This window comes from Erigeron canadensis, chromosome 8, assembly GCF_010389155.1.
Source record: "Erigeron canadensis isolate Cc75 chromosome 8, C_canadensis_v1, whole genome shotgun sequence".
NCBI classification, from domain to species: domain Eukaryota; kingdom Viridiplantae; phylum Streptophyta; class Magnoliopsida; order Asterales; family Asteraceae; genus Erigeron; species Erigeron canadensis.
This window is the reverse complement of record NC_057768.1, coordinates 45763441-45782412: the sequence shown is the minus strand read 5'-3', so window position 1 is coordinate 45782412 and position 18972 is coordinate 45763441. Positions and strand designations below refer to the sequence as shown.

At 34.6% G+C, this 18972-nt stretch overlaps 3 protein-coding genes across 4 annotated transcripts; 2 read left to right on the top strand and 1 right to left on the bottom strand.

The window, feature by feature from the left end:
• Positions 1-2152: 2152 nt before the first annotated feature.
• Positions 2153-3877, top strand: LOC122580289 (U-box domain-containing protein 13-like). Its single transcript, XM_043752566.1, has 2 exons — positions 2153-2698; positions 2847-3877. Exons 1-2 carry the CDS (start codon positions 2232-2234, stop codon positions 3739-3741), a joined length of 1362 nt encoding a protein of 453 aa, XP_043608501.1. The 5' UTR covers positions 2153-2231; the 3' UTR covers positions 3742-3877.
• A 4196-nt stretch (positions 3878-8073) lies between these two features.
• LOC122579307 (phospholipase D zeta 1-like) lies at positions 8074-16775 on the bottom strand. 2 transcript variants are annotated; one of them, XM_043751458.1, is made up of 19 exons: positions 16526-16775; positions 16142-16245; positions 15810-15934; positions 15573-15714; positions 15328-15498; positions 15073-15246; positions 14738-14980; positions 14540-14656; positions 14113-14252; positions 13864-14013; positions 13315-13471; positions 12667-13182; positions 12048-12158; positions 10958-11302; positions 10303-10404; positions 9564-9695; positions 9425-9490; positions 9064-9125; positions 8074-8937 (listed from the first exon to the last, which is right to left on the bottom strand). In XM_043751458.1, exons 1-19 carry the CDS (start codon positions 16773-16775, stop codon positions 8688-8690), a joined length of 3357 nt encoding a protein of 1118 aa, XP_043607393.1. In that variant the 3' UTR covers positions 8074-8687. The 2 variants fall into 2 exon arrangements, with proteins under 2 accessions (XP_043607393.1, XP_043607392.1); XM_043751457.1 differs by having other exon boundaries at positions 8074-9125; positions 16142-16243; positions 16539-16775.
• Positions 16776-17374: 599 nt separating this feature from the next.
• Positions 17375-17869, top strand: LOC122610974. Its single transcript, XM_043783925.1, has one exon. It carries the CDS (start codon positions 17375-17377, stop codon positions 17867-17869), a length of 495 nt encoding a protein of 164 aa, XP_043639860.1.
• The last annotated feature ends 1103 nt before the right edge of the window (positions 17870-18972 follow it).

Sequence of the window (18972 nt, the reverse complement as noted above, 5' to 3'; positions counted from 1 at the left end):
TTCAGAAGTTAGGGTAGGGGTAAGATCTGAAAGCTGTTGAATCCAGTCGATCCGGATGTGGAAATTTGGTAACCATACAAAATTACTTGGAAGAAGCGAAAATACAACTTTTTGAGTATCAGACTATCAGCACTTTGGTTTCTATAAACTTTGGAACCTAACAGTTGAAAAATGAAAACCCTTTCCGAAACATAATCTACTAAACATAATCTACCAGTTCAAAACCATAACAAACGGAAACCTAACATAAAGTTTGATCCGTTATCTGGTGAAGAGGAAAAATGGAATTGAATTGGTGCAAGACCAGAATGAAGTTACACCATTTAACGTTTTTCTTCTATCATTTTAATAAAAGTTAAGTGGTCCAAAGAACAACTCAATTAAACTTCAGGATTTTATCATTCAGAAATGGGTTAAGATGATAATTGTTTTGAAGTTTACTAATATTATATTGTTCAAAAAAGGTTAAGTAGTTAAAATGAATATTGTGTCAAAATTAGATTATAAAAATGCTAAAACCCATAGTAGTGTGTATGTTTGATGAAAAATTAATCGATTATCACATGCATCAAAGCATGGTTTGTATTAAACTCCCTGTGCTAAAATAAAATACATTTTCAATCGCTTAGAATTTTGTAGGAGGGTTGATGAGTTTTTGTGCTAGTAACAAAAGTAGATTCTAACATCTTTATTAAAGGTCGTAATAATTTGTTTCGTCGTTATGTCTGTTGGTTAAATATCCCTTTGCAGAAAGAAAGGAATGCCCCAAAAAGTATTTATCAAAGTGTAGCGGTTGTGGGAGTCCACCAAATACATGGGTAGTATTGCATTTGTTTTTTTCTTCATCTTTTGTTTCTTGTTTCATGGATGTGTATAATGACAGATAGATTATCGAACTATCACTAATCATATTTTTATCCTACCAAATCTTATAATAGAACAATATTAGTGAATATTTTAAGCTTAATCTATCTTATAATTATTCGAATCAGCAATGAAAAACTATTTCTTTATACTTATAGATTTGCATGAGTGTGGAAATACATTTATATACCCAATTTAATATCTAAGATTTCAATAACGTTGAGTGTTGTAGTTAATATATCTAGATACACATACAAGTATTGTGTATGAATGTTTATACTTATTTTAAAAAAGAAATGATTCTATGTTATTATGTATAATACTTTCATTGTGTATGAACATATAAGTAAAAAATAATTTACTTCTTTTGTCTCGAAATTATGTTTTTATACAAAAAACCCACACTGCAGAAAATGAAATCATAAACGGTGTCTTTAGTACTGTATATTTGATTACCATTCTAATGATTCTTGAATAATAAATTTGTAAAGAGACAATTATAATAAGGAGTTTTAAAAATAAAATGGTGGAGAATATATTTGAAAGGGTGAAGTAGAATAAAAAACACTAATAAGATGTTAGAAATGACCATCTGTTCATGAGGTTTTCCTTTCAAAAGTTTTCTTCATATGGGTCGCTCGTTCATGAGCTTTTTTTCCCCTTCTTTTGAATAGCCAACTCTAAATCCCTCTATACATAAAACGAATTCCAATCAATCTTAGTTGAAATTAATATAATAGATCATGTTGAAGGCATTGTGGAAAGCAAAATAAAAAAAGTAAGCCTTTTAATTTAGTTTGTCTTGGACTCTTGGGTCCAATTTTATATTTTAAATAAGCTAGTGCCATTTAATTTAGTTTGTCTTGGGTCCATATATTTTGTATTTAATATACTGGCTTTATTATGATTGATCATTTTTAATCCATATACAAAACATAACCTATTTACAACGACAGAATACATCATCATTTGAAAGACAACCTAATTAATTTCCAAAAAGTCATAGTATTATAAATCAAAACACTCTCAACTGTAGTTGAAGTCATAGTATTGCAGCTTCTCCTTTTTCTTTTCTCTAATAATAATAATAATCTCCGAAACCTAATATATCACTTTGTCATCTTGTTCAATAAACTTGACCTTTTTACACTTTTACTTTTCTACTCTCACACTCAATCTGACTCACATGTAGTAGTGGTACCACTACTGCGTGAGAGTTTGTGAAATGACATGACATGTGTAGCAAACCATCAACTTATTATTCATTCATTTGATGTTCAATAAACTACAATGTATCTATTACTACAGCTCCAGTTCCCAAACTAACCTGACTCAGAAGAATAATAAAAATAACAAAACAAAAAATAATGGCTAAACTTCAACAAAACAATAATGACCAGTTTAACTTCTGGTCATCATGCCGTCGAAAAATAATCGAAACCATGAAATGCAGTGGCACAATATCATGTCACAAGAAGACTGTTAAGTCTCAAGTAATTACTGATCAGAATCAGCCACAAGAGATGATAAAAACCTCTGTAGATGTGAAAGGGGCGACTGAAAATCTTTTGATGTTGTTTAGGATATCGTCATTGGAAGAAGAGAATGTGAAGTTGAAAGAGGTGGTGAAAAAGTTGCAAAGTGGTGAAAATGAACATGTGTTGCAAGGAGCTAAACAAGTCAGGGAGTTGGCTAAAGAGGATTTGGAAAACAGAAAGAAATTGGGTTTGCTTGGAGTGATTCCACCACTTGTTGGAATGCTTGATTCCAAGGATTGCCATTCCCACATTGCTGCTTTATATGCTCTTCTCAATCTTGGAATTGGAAATGACATGTAATTTAAACACCAAAACTCTTTCTCCCTTTTTCTCATACTTCATGTTTAATTGGTGTGTGTAATACTGTAATACTATTAGAGGCACAATGTTAATTAGTTAAGGTTAAGATCGATCCTTATTTTATAAAAGTTAATCAATTTTCAGGAACAAAAGTGCTATTGTTGAGGCAGGGGCACTACACAAGATGCTAGATCTAGTGAAATCTCCAAAAGAGGGTATGCCTGACCCGGATTTATCAGCGGTAGTTGTTGCGAATTTTCTTGGATTAAGCGCGCTAGATTCGAATAAACCTATAGTCGGGTCATCTGGAGCGGTGGTGTTCTTGATCAAAACCCTCAAAAGTTTTACAAAGCCCAATAATTCACAAGTGGTTCAAGATTCTTTGAGGGCCCTTTACAATCTATCCATATTACCTTCCAATATTTTGCTTATGGTTGAGGTTGAAAATTTTGTGCCCTTTCTGTTTACAATGATTGTTGAAATTGAAGCAAGTGATAGAGTCCTTTCGGTTTTGAGTAATATTGTGTCGACCCCTGAGGGAAGAAAGGCGGTTAGTATGGTCCAGGATGCGTTTAAAATCTTGGTAGATGTTTTAAACTGGGTGGATTCACCCGGTTGCCAAGAAAAGGCGACGTATGTGTTGATGATTATGGCTCACAAGTCGTATGTAGATCGACAAGCCATGATTGATGCCGGGATTATGTCATCATTACTTGAATTAACTCTTATAGGTAGTGCTTTATCTCAAAAAAGATCCTCTAAGATTCTAGAGATCCTGAGAGCCAATAAAGGGAAACGAGTTTCAGGGGCAGGGACAACTTTATCAGCGCCCCTTTGTGGGTCCACTGATACCGAATCAGTGGACTCGTCGAAAAGGTTTCTGAATAACAATGCAGTAAAGCATTTGGTAGAACAGAGTTTGCACAACAATATGAGAAGGATAGTGAAGAGGGCGAATATTCCTAAAGAGTTTATGTTGTTGGAGCATTCAAAGTCATCAGTTGCATCATTTTCGACTTCAAAAAGCTTACCATTCTAAGACTAGTTTAATGGTGCATTGGATAGTTTTTTTTCCTTTTAAAGATAGCATTGTATGATTAAACCTTTGTTAGGGCTTTTATGTAGTTCCTTGACTTAAGGGACTTTTAGAATGACCAAATGTTTGAAAAAGCTACATGTGCATAGTTGCAAACTTGAAATAAATGTCCCTTCAAAATCTTTGATACGAGTATCTTATTTCCCCAAAATGTCAAAACTGTGATTTAGATTATTTTTAGACGGTAATTAAATTACTTTTTCAATACACATTTACGTACTTAGTTTAGAATCCAAAACCTAATGTTGTTTCTAAAATGTAATTAAGAACTACTAAATTAGAGCATTGCTAAAAATGTTGTAATTATGTGATCGAACATTATTCGTGTAAAGTCATTAGATTGGTGGGAGTGAGGTGTTATAGCCTAGAATTCGTCGCTATATGGGCACAATATTTTAATTGTTAAAAAAATTTAACTTGTATAAAATCTATTGGATATTTTAGTGTAATTGGGTTAACTTGTTTAATCAATAACGTCATAATAATACATCATATAGGATTGGTGGTGCGGAGTGCACGCCTATTTGAATTTATTACGACCTTAGGGGCACGCCTATTTGAATTTATTACGACCTTAGGGGCGAAAGTGCTGGGGTTCGGGGGCAACGCCCCTATGAGCGGGGTCCAAAGGGCGACAGCGCCCCTGGGGTTCCATTAAATCGCTATGGTAAAAATCCCTCCGAAATTTTAATTTTCAGAACTTAAGGGACCAAAATTGGCAATTCGTGAAACCCCAATAACTGTCGTTTAGACAGTTAATATTTGGATAAATACATCCCGTAATCAATTCTGATCATTCTCTTCTTTCTTTTTTCTGGTTCTTCTCTCAAATATCAACACACAGAAAATTCTTAATTCTCTGAATTGTATCCGATTGAATAATTTGGATGAACCGCCAAATTGATTCAATCTGAAAGTGATTACACGCCTTTCAGAGTTTGTTTATATCCGGTTATCTGTTCATTATTCACGAATTTCCCCAATAAAATCATACTCAGTATAATGTTACCATGAGATGGTAATTTTAAACTTTTAATAGTTCTAGACGTGTAGAAAAACAAAATTGGTAGACCCATCCGAAGTAGGATGGAAATGCATCACATGCGTGATTTTAAAAGGTTGAGATACTAGTTCAATTCTTTTAAAAGTAAAAAGTATATAATTATATAATGTTGTAAGATAATTAATTGTTAAAATGAATTGACATGGAACCCATTTAACATGTTTGATCTTAGAATGATCGATTTGATCTAAAATCAATCCGTCAATTTGTTTAAACTAATGTTAGTTAAATGGGCCATGTCTAAATTATCATGTTCAAATCATGGCTTTAAACTTCGACCAATTCTCTAGTCGTGAGAGATTCATGTTGCCTAGTATCAACCTGTTGGCCCGCCACTTGAAAGTGACCCGGATACCCGACTGTGATGTAGAAAATGATTGAAAGACCATCCCCCTATTCAAGAGATCTTGTGTTCAAGCCTTGCAGAGGACATATGAAATCCTTTTATGAGGGTTTGACTTAAGTATACCCAGATTCAAGTCTGAGAGGGCAGAGTTTAGGCCTATAAATCGTCGTACATTCGGACGGATTAGTAGGGGTTTTCTCCCATCGAGTATTTGAAATAGACATTTTTACTTCGAATGAACTCTCTAGCGCTGACCCGGTTACAATATCGCAACACGAAGTTTTAAACGAAATTCAATTTGAAAAAGAAAAAAAACATTCAAAGTTAGTAATAATTAAGACCAGACTACCTTGATTTAAGTAAGCTTTTATAGTTTCACCTATATATAGATACTTAGTAGGAGATGTATTTTTAATGCATCTTAAATGGAGCCTCCTTTATTCAAAAGTCACTTTAAAAAATACTACTAATATTCAACTTAGAAACTCGATAGCATGAACTAAAGACACCTTTTGTTTTTCTTGGTACAAAATGATGGAGTATATATTTAAACAGGTAGGGTTAAAGTGAGAATAACAAATATGGAGAGAACCGTAAGAACTACTAGTTTCTTTTTTTTTTTTTTTTTTTTTTTGTGGTTTTTAATTTTTTTAATTTTTATGTTTTGAAGTTTTTGTTTTGTCTTTTATTTTCTTTTAAAAAAAACCAATTTCAAAAAATAAATTAAATTGTTTTTTAAAAAAAATAAAAAATCATATGGGTTACGTGTTGAAAACGTATGGATACGGTACGGTCGTTGCCCTCATCTATTCTAAAGGAGTTGTCACCGGACGCATATGAGAATGGTATGGATTTGATGGGCGGCGATCCAAGAGGTGATGGCGGTTTGATACAGTACCGGCGTAACCCTTTACTTTAAGGGCAAAACCTTCAGAGATGGTTTTTTGGTGGTTCTCACCATATATTTTAGCTCTCACGATTCTCACCATATATTTTGGTTCTTGTTTGATCCCTTCACTATTTAAACATACTGGTATTTGCATTTAGTATTTAAAATTTTTAATATTCTGTAAACACAATACACAAACATCGGATCTCTTGCTGGAAATACATAACATTTGGCAGACTTTTGATTTAGCTGTAGCTGACAAAGAATGAATCAGAGACAACAACTGCGTTGAAAATTGTTTAACAATTTTTCAAATACATATGTAATAGTTAAATAAACTAATCAGTGGTAATATCGATACGAATCTTTTTAATAATATGAGTTTGAAGTTTGGTTATTATTATTTTTATGTAGATATTTTCAACTAAGAATGTGGATCTTGATTCTGCTTTACACGCCCATGCTTAATTACTCGCGCTAATTAATACCACACAGGGAGACAGGGAGTACTATATTGTTTTTAGGGAGTATTGACATATAATTCCATTTCTTAATCACTCAAATCAAAAGAAAAATCAAGATTAATATTATTATACTAGACTTATGCCCGCACGATACAGCGGTGTTGATGATAGCGGCGACGGTGGCGGTGTGGTTTGTAAATGTAAAATTAGTTGATGTAAAAGGGGTTATTATGGATATTTAAGAGTTTGAAAATCTATATTTTAGATTATTTCATTAATAATATTATAGGTATATCAGATGAAAATTTTTAGATTAATGAATAAAGAAGATGAGTAATATAATTATTTTAAAGTCTGAATTATTTAAAGAGAAAAGTCGTAGTTTATTTTATATAGAAGTACAAATATATATCTATACTTCTATACTACTATATAAAAATTATATCTCTATGTTGAAAAGTTTACAATTTTGAGACATGTGAAATTATCATTTTATCCTTAATTAATTAACTTACACAACCATTCCATAGTCTTTTAAAAAATATTCACTATCCCTAAAAATCAAATATCTTTGCATCAATTACCAACATCACTTGACGCCGACGCCACCGCATCGCAACTAATGTCATTGCCGCTGCATTGCGCGGGTACCATGCTCGTAAATATATATCGAGATTTTTATTGACGGTTTATCAATTTAGAAAAAGACAAATGGACTTATATTAGATGAATAAAAGCTATACAAAGTAGGTGATATAAATTATGAGGTCACAATGTATTTACTTTCTTTGTCCCAAATTTATAATCCGTTTTTATTTTGATATGTTTCTAGACAATTGTTCACTTCGAAATTCCACCAAAAATCATAATATCATATATACGGAGATATCAAATGTTATTGTTGACATAGCGTAATAACTGCACTTGTGTTAAACTATGTCATTCTTGTTTGGAAATAATATTTTTTTAATGGAAGAACTGAAATATATCAGTATATGAAGAAAAAAAATGATATACTCGATTAGTTATATAATTTATAGCAAATACATTTTAAAATTTGATGTTGTACCTGAAAAATCATTAGCTAATTTTCAAAGAAAAATACACTATGACTATATATTGGTTAACTTTGTGTTGTAAGTGCTTTTGCTTATAACTAGTCATCACGATTACATAACCGTTGACATCAAAAAAAAGTTCGACCCAATCATGAATTTTAATTTCAATTGATTTGAATTTCTGAACATTTTTGGTATATCTTGATACGAAGTATTTTATAATTTATATAAAAGGAGTAATACAAAGTCAAATTGAAGAACATTTACGGTCCCATTATGTGTGTTCGAGGTAAAAGTTTTGTATAAAAGTATCGCCTTGCCTAATCGATGTATTTATACCGTTATAGTGCATAACTTGATGCATAAATTATTCACCACCCCCACCAACTTCTTCCCTTTGAGAATTTTCGAGCTCATGCACTTCCTCACTTTGCTCCTTACTCACACACATAACATATGCATAATTAAAAGCATTTATAATCTTATTACACTTCTAACAGTGTTATTTCTCTACAAAGTAGTAAACTACATGACTTTTCGGTAAGAGAGGTGCTCACAGAGCACATAACTTTTTTTGTTGTCGTCATTTATAGCATGTACAAGCAATTGAATGCATACTGTGGAACTATGTTAAGCGTAAAGTGTATATATATAGATGTAACAACTGGAAAAAAGTTGGCCAGAATTGGTAGAGAAAATGGCGCCAATAAATGTCCGACAAGGCAATGATTTCAATTCTTCACCACCCAACAGTAGCCATTAGCCAACATGGTGTACGTACTGCTTTTAGGACCAGTTGCATATCATTTACAGCCTTATATCTAACCACATTTTCATGCATCAGTAGCTTCAGTAATACTATCTGACAGTAATCAGTTTCTTTTTACCTCTTCTTTTTTCCCCATTATAAATGTTATATCCATTATAGATGGATGGGCTCTATACAATTATATCCATATCCAAAATGAATGTGATGTATGTATCTTATGTTCTTCTATCTAATTTCCCACAAATCCGATACAGGAAAAGGAACAAAAATGGCTTTCTGATTACTTGGCAGCATGACCGTTTAATGGAAAACGTGCGGTGATGCATAATACTCACTTTCTTTGAACACCGGTCTTAAATCTTCTTTGCACATAAAATCCATGGGGAAAGAGACAAGGTGCCCCCTCACACCCTCTAATCTAGCCATCGGATCAGTGCCCGAGACTTTTCCATCTATATGTGATTCCATCTTCTTTGGAGCTATTCCTAGATCAATAGTAGTATGCCCTAGTTTTCCCTTCAATTCACCCATGCATTGCCTCAAAGATGCTCTGTGTATGAGTTTACAAAGCTTGTAAATGAGATGGAACTTACAGACCACGACTGAACTGATAAATGAGAAACAATTGTGTGTGCATATCCTTCTATTATTGGGGGGTAGGGAAGGCAGATAGTACCTGGATTGTATACGATCATTAGGGATGCAAGAGAAGACATCTTGGTAGATCATCGTATTTGACTGTCGGTAAAAAGTGTAAGCATGAAATCTGATAATTTTGCTTTACTTTTAATCTTTTGTGAAATCCCATGACTCTTTCCAAAAACTAGAGTTCCCGAAACTCTCTTTGTCTGTATTTCTAAATTCATTTTATAGATATTTGGCATCACATTTATGATTACAAAATTTGAATTATTTCTTTAAGTAATCTGACTTTCAAAAGAAAATTGACCCAGGAGGTTATTTTCACCTTATTTCCAATCTGACAGTAATAATTTTATTTGATAGGTTAGAGAAATACATAAACTGAATATCTTTACCTTTGCAGTCTCCGTCCATATCTCATTGTAGGTAGAATCAATCACCGGGTCGGCTATCTTATAAATCTATAAAAACAGACCACAATCATAAGCTCATATTATACAATATGAAGTAGTATCGTACAGAGATAAGAACAACCTCACTACTGTTAAGACCAAGATGTTCAGACCATAGCGAAAGACGAAGACTCAAGGCAAACTTTCCAGCCTTCCATGGGTTCCCACCCATATAAGACTCCACAACCTCTTTATCTTCAATAAGTACTCCAATCTGCACAAATAGTCTGAAACTAAATTCAAAGGTTCATATCAAAAGGTGTATCTGTACGTCAAGTCGTCAAACATGACACTTTATCAAGATCAATTTGTCCTTGAGAAGAAGTACAATTAGTCAGCAAAACTAAACTTTGATATGCATGTGCAATGAGCTTTTCTAATATTCATCTGAGTATTAATACAATATCTTAGACTAGAAAGTATGCCGAGTACTGTCTCCACAATAAAGACAAGGAATGATGAAGACGAAATATGCAAACTTTGAAGCATGTTCAAAAGCTATCAGCATAAAAAATGATGCCAGAGGTGGAAAAGGGTCAAAATGGGCACAACATTTTACTGTTGGATTGGCTTGACCGGAAACACTGATTGTCCATAAGTTTTAGCTTATTTCAATAGCTAAAGTGTCATTAATGATAAGTAAAATTTTATTATTTCAAATAACAATCTGGTTTCTTGCATAAAAGAAGAATAGCAGGTAAACTTGCTCTAAGTGAATTTGGACCGCTTGACGCAGTTCTTTTCTTTGTTTGTTTTGCCCATTAGACTTGTTATACATATAACATGATGAGAATCAAGCCTTGCATATATGCACAAATTACCTCAGAGTCACGTAATCCAAGTAAACTCCTGTCATTGATGTTAGCTGACCCAACCAAGGCTGTGTTATCGTCTACTATCATTATCTTACTATGCACATAAACCTGCAGTAGGTGATCCCCAATAATTACACAGACCAGGTCAAAGTTCTATAATTTTGTTTTCAGTAAGTATAGGATGTTCTAATTTCTAACAAATCTACATTATTGGTAGCCCCTAGATGAGGCAAGGTGGTCGAGTCAGGTAAATCGAATACTGGGTCAAACTGGATTCAGGTTGAAACATAATTTTTAATACAGGTCAAGCCAGAACACTTTATTGTCCATTTCTTTAAAGCTCTTTTTATACATAATGAATGTGCTAGTAATGAGATCATAACAATTTAATCACATTGATAATATAAATCTTTGAAAAATTGGATTCAGAAATGAACTTTGGGCGGCTTTCAATCAGTTTGACCCTTCTCCAAACTAAGTTTTTTTAAGTAACCCATTTAAGATAAAACACAACAAAAATCCATAGTACACAAGTAAATGGGTTAAAGTTGCCACCTCTGGTAGCCACACAACATTGGTAGTGAGAACAAGTCAAATAGTTGTAAGCAAGAAAACCTAAATGAAGCGAAGTAGTTTAGAAGTAGCGGGTTTAAAATGATACCGGGCTGGAGGCCACAAGCCCGTCATTAGAAATTCTACCATAAGCCCGGAGACCATAAAAAGATATGTAGTCATGAACTTTGGGACCAAGACGATCAGAGAGTTTATGCAATATAGAATTGGGACCTCTTGATATTGTACGATACTGCCAGTGCATAATAGCTCTTACAGATGCTGCACCACCATCATCTAGTCCACCCTGAAATCCAGGCAATAAGGGTATAACAATGATGACCCTAAAACACTGATTTTCATTATAGGCACGCAGAATACGCTTGTACAAAGATTCCAATACACGATTTCGTATGATCTCATCTCCAGAAAGACCCGAGATGAAAAATTGGTTCTGTGCACAAATTACACAAATAAAAAGGCATGTCAGGAACATGATTTGGCTACGCCATCTCCAAATTTGCTCCATAATATTCTCCATTTACAGGTTTGGAATTATGAAGGATAAACTAAGAAACTCATCTCCAACCATTACTCCATATATGGAAAAATTCAAAATATAGGAAAACACTTCTCATTGCTCAAAGATTCCATCTGTTATTTTAATGAATTCCAACTTTCATAAAATATGAAAATATATATTAATTATTCATTTAAAAATAGAAATTGTTATGATGAATTAATATACATTAAACGTAATTTTTGATTAATAAGGAAATAATGACTTCATTTAAATGTTTCTTAACTAGTGCACTAGGGCTACTAGTTAGCAAATCCCTTTTTTCGGTTCTCAAATTTAAATTTAAAGACTTCTTTTACATCATCATTGGTCACCGGCGATCGATAGTAGAACCGAACACTATCACCCTTAGTTTTGCCTTTACGTTGAACCTATACAACTCCACGGTAAAATTAAGTTTTTACTATTAATAATATTTAATTTAATTGATGGTCTTGCAAAACAAGTGAAACGAGTGTAAAATTTTTGGAGCATATGGTTAGAGATGAAAAGGTCAGGAGAAGGAGTATTATGTAAAGAAGCTTCTTTTTTCCTGCATATTTGGAGATGACCTTTACTAAATGCATCTGCATAAAGCAACTATCAAAAAGACTCACAAGCAGAATAGCTGATGGCATACCTCAATGTAAACCATGTGTTCTGCTCTTTCAATTAGAGAAAAATAAGCATTGTGAATACTGTCTTCAACTCGACTTGTTCCGGCCGACCACAGACTCACACTCCTTATAACCTATAAATTAAAAATCTCAGTAAGCTATATGCTCAAGTCACTACATAGAGATGGCAAAATGGGAATGGGTCCGACTAACAGATCAAAACGGGCAGTATTTTGGTACAGCTTGTAACATGCTAGGTAGACTATCCAGATTTTTGGAAAATTTGGATATAACTTATACGTCAGATATGACTATAATAGCGTAAGAAATGGAAAAGAGGTTTTGCTAATGACATCTATAATCGTTGTTAATATAATGTTATGGCATGAACCACATAAAATATCTGAACATAATGTCCAACCATTGAAACTTGCAGTACAATCTTATTGACAATTAAGGCTATCATTAGAAAAACCTTTTTGTACATTAAAAATATATTATACATTTTTGGTGACGTTCTCCTCGTTTCCATTGACTTGAGGCATTTAACATGTTCCCATTTAATTTATATTACACTCCCCATTTTGACCCATTAAAATTAAACCCATTATTAACAACATACTCCAAAGAATTAAAGCTGACCTGGCATCGACATGTGACACGAGGACCAACCTGTCCTGTTTCATCCGCTGAAACTACCAAGTTATCGCGTTCCTGAGTCTCCCACCATTCTCTATCGCCAGATTTATTGGAATTCCTGTGCTTATGATTTGAGGTATATTGGTCATCCACAAACCCTGTCATTGGCGTGTCGGCAATGAATCTGGATTTTCGAAAAGAAAAAGGAGCCCGTGGCGGCCTGCTTGGCTGACCATGAGAATTGTGGGCTATAGTAGCCACATTCTGTTTCAAATGTCCACTGGAAGCTTCAAGCCCTTCGGCTTCTTGTGGAATTAATAGCGGAATTTCTTGAAATGTAGATAAGGAGGGAAAAGAATCCTCTCTGTTGATTACTCTTGGTGTGTCTACGGTTTCTGGCTTTCCTTCTTCTTCTTCTTCTCCTTCTTCTTTACTGCTACTACCCATGTAATGTGGGATAACCATGTGTTGTTGGGGCATTAGCAGCGGAATTGTTTGCTCATTTGGAGCTTTACTTCTCTAAAATATTTAAATCAATAACCAGAATTCAGACACAAAGATTCACAATAATAGTTATAAACTAATAATTGAAAAAATAACAAGAATAATAACTTGGCCTTAAAAGGAACTTTTAATGAAAAATACATAAACCTTTGCATAATTCCAACGCTGAACAAAGTGTCGAGCAATATCACGACATGGTGGTCCCCATAAGGCGCAATGGACATCATGCCAAGGCATACGAGGATATTTTTCACGATTCAGCTCATCTTTCATAGTATCTTCCCACGAATTAGGTTCCGATTCCCTGTAAATCGAGATCAACTTATTATACCGTCAGGACCTGCCTAGTATGGATACTATATAGGGTGGGAAAAAAGGTGAAGTGGGTAATGGGACATAATGGGTCACGTATTTAGTAGGGTTCAGAGCAAGCCAGGGTGGACTGTAAACATAAACGATACCCAAGTTTTAAATGAAACAATACCAGAGGTTATATGCATTAATATCAAACTTTATGTGACTTTCAACACATTTCACCTGGTCCCTATCTGCAAGAAACTCTAAATTGACCCATACGACACGTTTGAGATAAGTCACAACCCAGATCAACTGATTCATAAATATGGGTCAAAATGCTCATCGCTAATAGTATAATGAGTGAACTGGCTTATATCCGAATAACATAAAACATATTACCTTGGGTTATAATAGTCCTTTCCAGGCCATATCATAGCAGGGTGATCACCGACTTTGTGCTCATATGAGTCATAACGACCAAAGCAAAGATCAAGTCCACCAATAAAGCAAACCTCATAATCAATAATCACTAATTTCTCATGATGGGACCTATATTTTGCCATAGATAAAGTTATTACTTTCTGACTATCAAAGATCAGCAAGAACCATAAAATGTAGAGAAAGAAAACATATAATGTAAATGCTTACCATAGATAGACACCACTAGAGAAATGGTCAGGGTAACGTAAAACTCTGATATTCTCATGAAGAGCAGCTAGCTTTTTCTTACTATAAAAGCTATTAATTTTAAGCGCAAGAGCAAGCTCTTTGTACATCAGGATATAAATCTGCATTAATAATGAAGACATACCATTAAACACATCGTAGTGTCTCACTTTCTGCAAATAATTCTCTCGACTTAACTTCTCAATGACATAGATTGACTTTATCATCTTATTATTAACATGTATTTTTGTTCACATTTTGACCTGTATCATAGGTACATGTTACATTTATTCGGGCATCGCACATGAACAATATAAAAATGCTAAAGTTGCATCCTACTTGTGCTAAAATTGATAATTTTAGCTAATGGTTATTCAAATATTAATGATTCTGCATTTCTTCATCCTACCTGGATACCTTGCTTGGCTTTTGCCTCTAGTAAACTATCAAGGCGAGAGGATGCATTGGCATGAAAAGGACGCCGCAAGTAAAGATCCGGGCACAGCCACCAGCCACACATAAAAATCTGTATGACACCCATATTGGAGAATGTTTTGAACTGCCTAATGGTGATTAATCAGAGAATATAACTAATTTTGATAAGAACCTCTGATTTTGCCTCTTCAATTGCTAAAGCAATTGCTTCAAAAGCTGCACTACCATCAACGAACCACTGAGCCTGACTATCATCATCGGTCAAGCCTCGTGGTGGAGCAAATGACCCGAAACGATGAGGGTGACACCAACCCTCAGGAGGCCGGAGCCCCGCATCATTGATTGCAGCCACCCAGGTTTTAACTTTAGCTTTAGTTCTACTTCTGATTGTTATTCTTCTGTTCCCACTTAATACCTATCAACATTCTTTAGGTGAAAAAAGATACATATGTGATAGATCAGCTAGGTCATTTAGATATGCATGTTGAAAAGTCCTATTATTCTTGCCTCAAATGATTGGCGTAGTGGGTTAAGATCATTAACTTCAGTTGCTAATGCCACCCGACCTTCTCCAGTCCCATGTGGTGAAGGTAGAACATCAAAAACAATGATATCTAAAGGGTCTTTGTCAAATGGATCTTTTAGCAGGGCCAAGAATCCAGGTTTCAGAACAGCCCAAACCTGCACATGTGGGAATAATGAGCACACAAATAGATACCAAAATGACTATATTTAAGAGCATTAAAACTAATACAGAAATACCTGTTGCCAATTGTCATTACAGCAGTTTAACCAAGGACAAATGGAACATAATCTACTGTCACCACTGCCTGGAAGTTTTGGTAAATGTTTCACAAACACATATTCTTCTTTATGCTTAGACCCATATTCAGGACAAAAAGATAACTTTGAAGCCTCCATAAACCTACAAACCTGAATTAAACGTCTTCCATATGCATTAGTAACTAGAGTTTAAGACAATGTTCAGACTCTGGAAAGAGATTTACCTCTCTTGAGTTTGCAATATCCAAGTTGCCAAGAAAATGGTTCAAATAGCCCTGCATTGCTGTCTTGGCACGGTCTGACATGGAATGTTGTCTGCTAAGTGGTGGCCTAATCATTGGCAATGCTGCTCTTGATGGAACATCTCTGAACAAAAAACTACCTGTAAGAACTATAATCATTATAGCTACAAAGGATAAACTATCACTCCCTGAAAAAAAATCAAGCTATTCGGCAATCACCTGTTTCTGACACTTTCCTCGTTGTGTGCCGTCGGTGTTACATCATCATCAGGTTCATCGTCGTCATCATCATGAACAACCGCTGCATGATCCATTAATCCTATGTTGTGAAGCCACTCTTTGACCTTAAAGAAAAAAGACCATGAGTTTAACTTTGATATATGCCATATAATTATAAAGGATAAGTGTTTGAAAAAGTGTATACAACTTTGATGTTCTACGTATCCAACTTCGAATGGTTCTATTATGTGTATCAGTGTATCTAACTTTCAAATGTTGTTATTTTCTGCATATGGTGATATACTGATATTTCAGATCCATAATGTACTCACCTGTTCTTGTTTTTCATGAATTTCTTCAATAATGGCTCGTTTCTTCAATGCAAAGTGCAAATAAAATACATGTGAAGCCTTCTTCACTAGTTGCCACTTGAACTATATATAGTAGACACATTATAAAATGAAATCAATCAAAACAATGAACATATTCATGTATATATAACAAACTAATACCTATATCAGCATTGAATTTGGTGATTCAATAACGTCAAAAAAAAAGAACGTAGAAAGGAATATATATTAGACAGAATTACAGATATACGAGTATTTTATACACAAAAGAATTACGTATATGATTAATCGTGACTACTAACGAAATGAATTAAGAATAATACTATAATGATGTATGTATGTATCATATGATATGAAAAATGCGAGGGAGGGTGGGTGCCTGTTTGTATTGGAAATCAATAGTGTAGGTAAGGAGGACGGGACTAATATCACCGGCATCATGACTACGAGAAACTTGAACGATTGTAGCCTTTGGAAGCTCATCGAAAATGCGGCTAGCTTCCGGCGGGTTTTGAAGATTGAAGAAGGATGACATGGACGTGGAAGCTTCGGATTGCATTGTTGCGTAATGATAACTACCGTTCCCTCCTGATGGCATTAATTTCTCCGATGCCATTTAATTACGATAATGTGCATGAGACATGTGCGTTTATATAATATTATGAAGAAAATACATCCTTGTATGCATGTATATTAATATATGGCCGTGTTTCGTGTTGTTTTAGATCAGAAATTGGAATTTGCGTGACGGAGGTAGGAGGGGGTTTGTACGATGGGTATTATGGGCATGGAGAGGTGGCTTCCGATGTTTACGTCGGGTCGAATTGGATATGGTTTTATATAAATTTGTTGCTACAGTGGGTCCTCTACCAACATTCCAATAAAGGTGCAAACGGACAGGTGGACATGTATTTTTGGTCTATATCCTGACTAGTACTAATATACTACGAGTAATAATCTTATCTTAATATATATACATATAATAATAATAATAAAATGAGAGTGTAACTACATATAAATCCAAATATTGGAATGGTCAATGATGAGAATGAAAAATAGACGTACCCAATATTTGACTTGCACAAGTTTGACACAATCCTCACATTACACGCCACCCACCCATTTTTGTAAATATCTTTCTTTCTTCTTCTTGTTTTCCATTTCCCCAATTCACACACCCATCGATCAATCTTTCACACACCAAAATCCCCAAAAATGGAAATCACATTAATTCCCGATACAATAACCACAATCGCCACCAATTACACCCACACCTTAGGCTCATCCTTTTCCAATTTCCCCAATTCCGATCAAAACCACCAAATCTCCGCCGTTATGTTTCCGATCGACGCCATAGCTCCGCCGGTTGCTAAGCCTAGAACATCCGCACCGCCCAAGACACTTGCTAGGAAACGATGCCGTGTTAAACGCAGCTCCAAAATCGACAACGGAGGCGGCGGTGAGTATGCCGATGAATACGATGGTGGATTCTTCGACGGCGGGGATGGTCCGTTCGGCGGTGGTGGCGGCGGCGGTGGTGATGGATTTAATTGGGATGAATCGGTTTCGCCGTCTGATCCGGCATTTGATTTTGTTTACGGCGTGCTGTGTTGGATTGTGTTTTCGAATTGTTTGCATTTTGCGTTTAAGAAAGTCATCAGGATTTTAACTGATTCTCCTTCTGATCGAGACAAGGTTCCTATTTGCTAATAATACTCGTAGTAAATTCGATTTCATGATGATGTAAATAATTGGGAACTCTATTCTTTATAGTTTCAGTTAAAATTTCATGCACATTTGTACATACATAATAAAATTTATTTCACTTGTGTTGATATGCAACTAATTCACGATTAATAATTTATTATATAAGGACTCATTCCTCAAAGATATTTTAACTCTTAGGATTAAATATACAGGATAAACACATCATTATAGGCATAGTCATATGAGTCACGAGTCAATTTGTATGAGCCGAGTCAAAACAAAGTAAAAACGAAACGATTCGGTGAATGATTTGAATTTGCTCTAGACTCATATGGTCCAGAGTTGAAACTAGCTAACATAGAGCAAGGGTCCTCATGGACAAGTATAAAGCAAGCCAAACTAAACCGGCTCGCTCACCTTCAAGTTCAAGAGTCGTAAGCCGAAACGACAGTATCATCGTTCAAGGATTCTGAGTATGCTGTTTAGCTTAAGGCTTTGACTTATATAACATAACTATCAAATATTTTCATTCTTACGATTCGAGTCACGAGTAAAAAATTAGAGTTTTCAAGTCGAGTAGAAGCCAACGAGTTGACAACCATGATTATAGGAATTTGAAGACATATCATTATTGGAAATTGGAAAACTATAGATTGGAAATTTCTTAGACCATATAGATCAAGTGTACGTTTTTTTGAGTTTTGACATGTATTCGTTGCACTTCCTTGAGTTGTTTTGGTTAATATGAACCAGATTTTAGTATTTCTTCTTCAATATACTTGACCAAATGAATGAGGGGTTACCTGTATACACAGAAATATTTGGTTAATATGACCAGTATCTTTTCGTACATCTTTATGTCGATGCATGAGGGGTTACCTGTATACACAGAAATATTTGGTTTATGCATGGAAAGATGAAGTATGGTCTAATTAAATATGTAGATGCATGTTACAACTTCATTTAGATACTCTTGCACGATGTAACAACAATAAAGCTCGATCCCGGCAAAACTCAAATTCCATATGAATGCGGAATATTGGGAAGTAGATTTAGACAATCATACATTGCATAAAGACTGCTTAAATGGGTTTGCCCATACATCT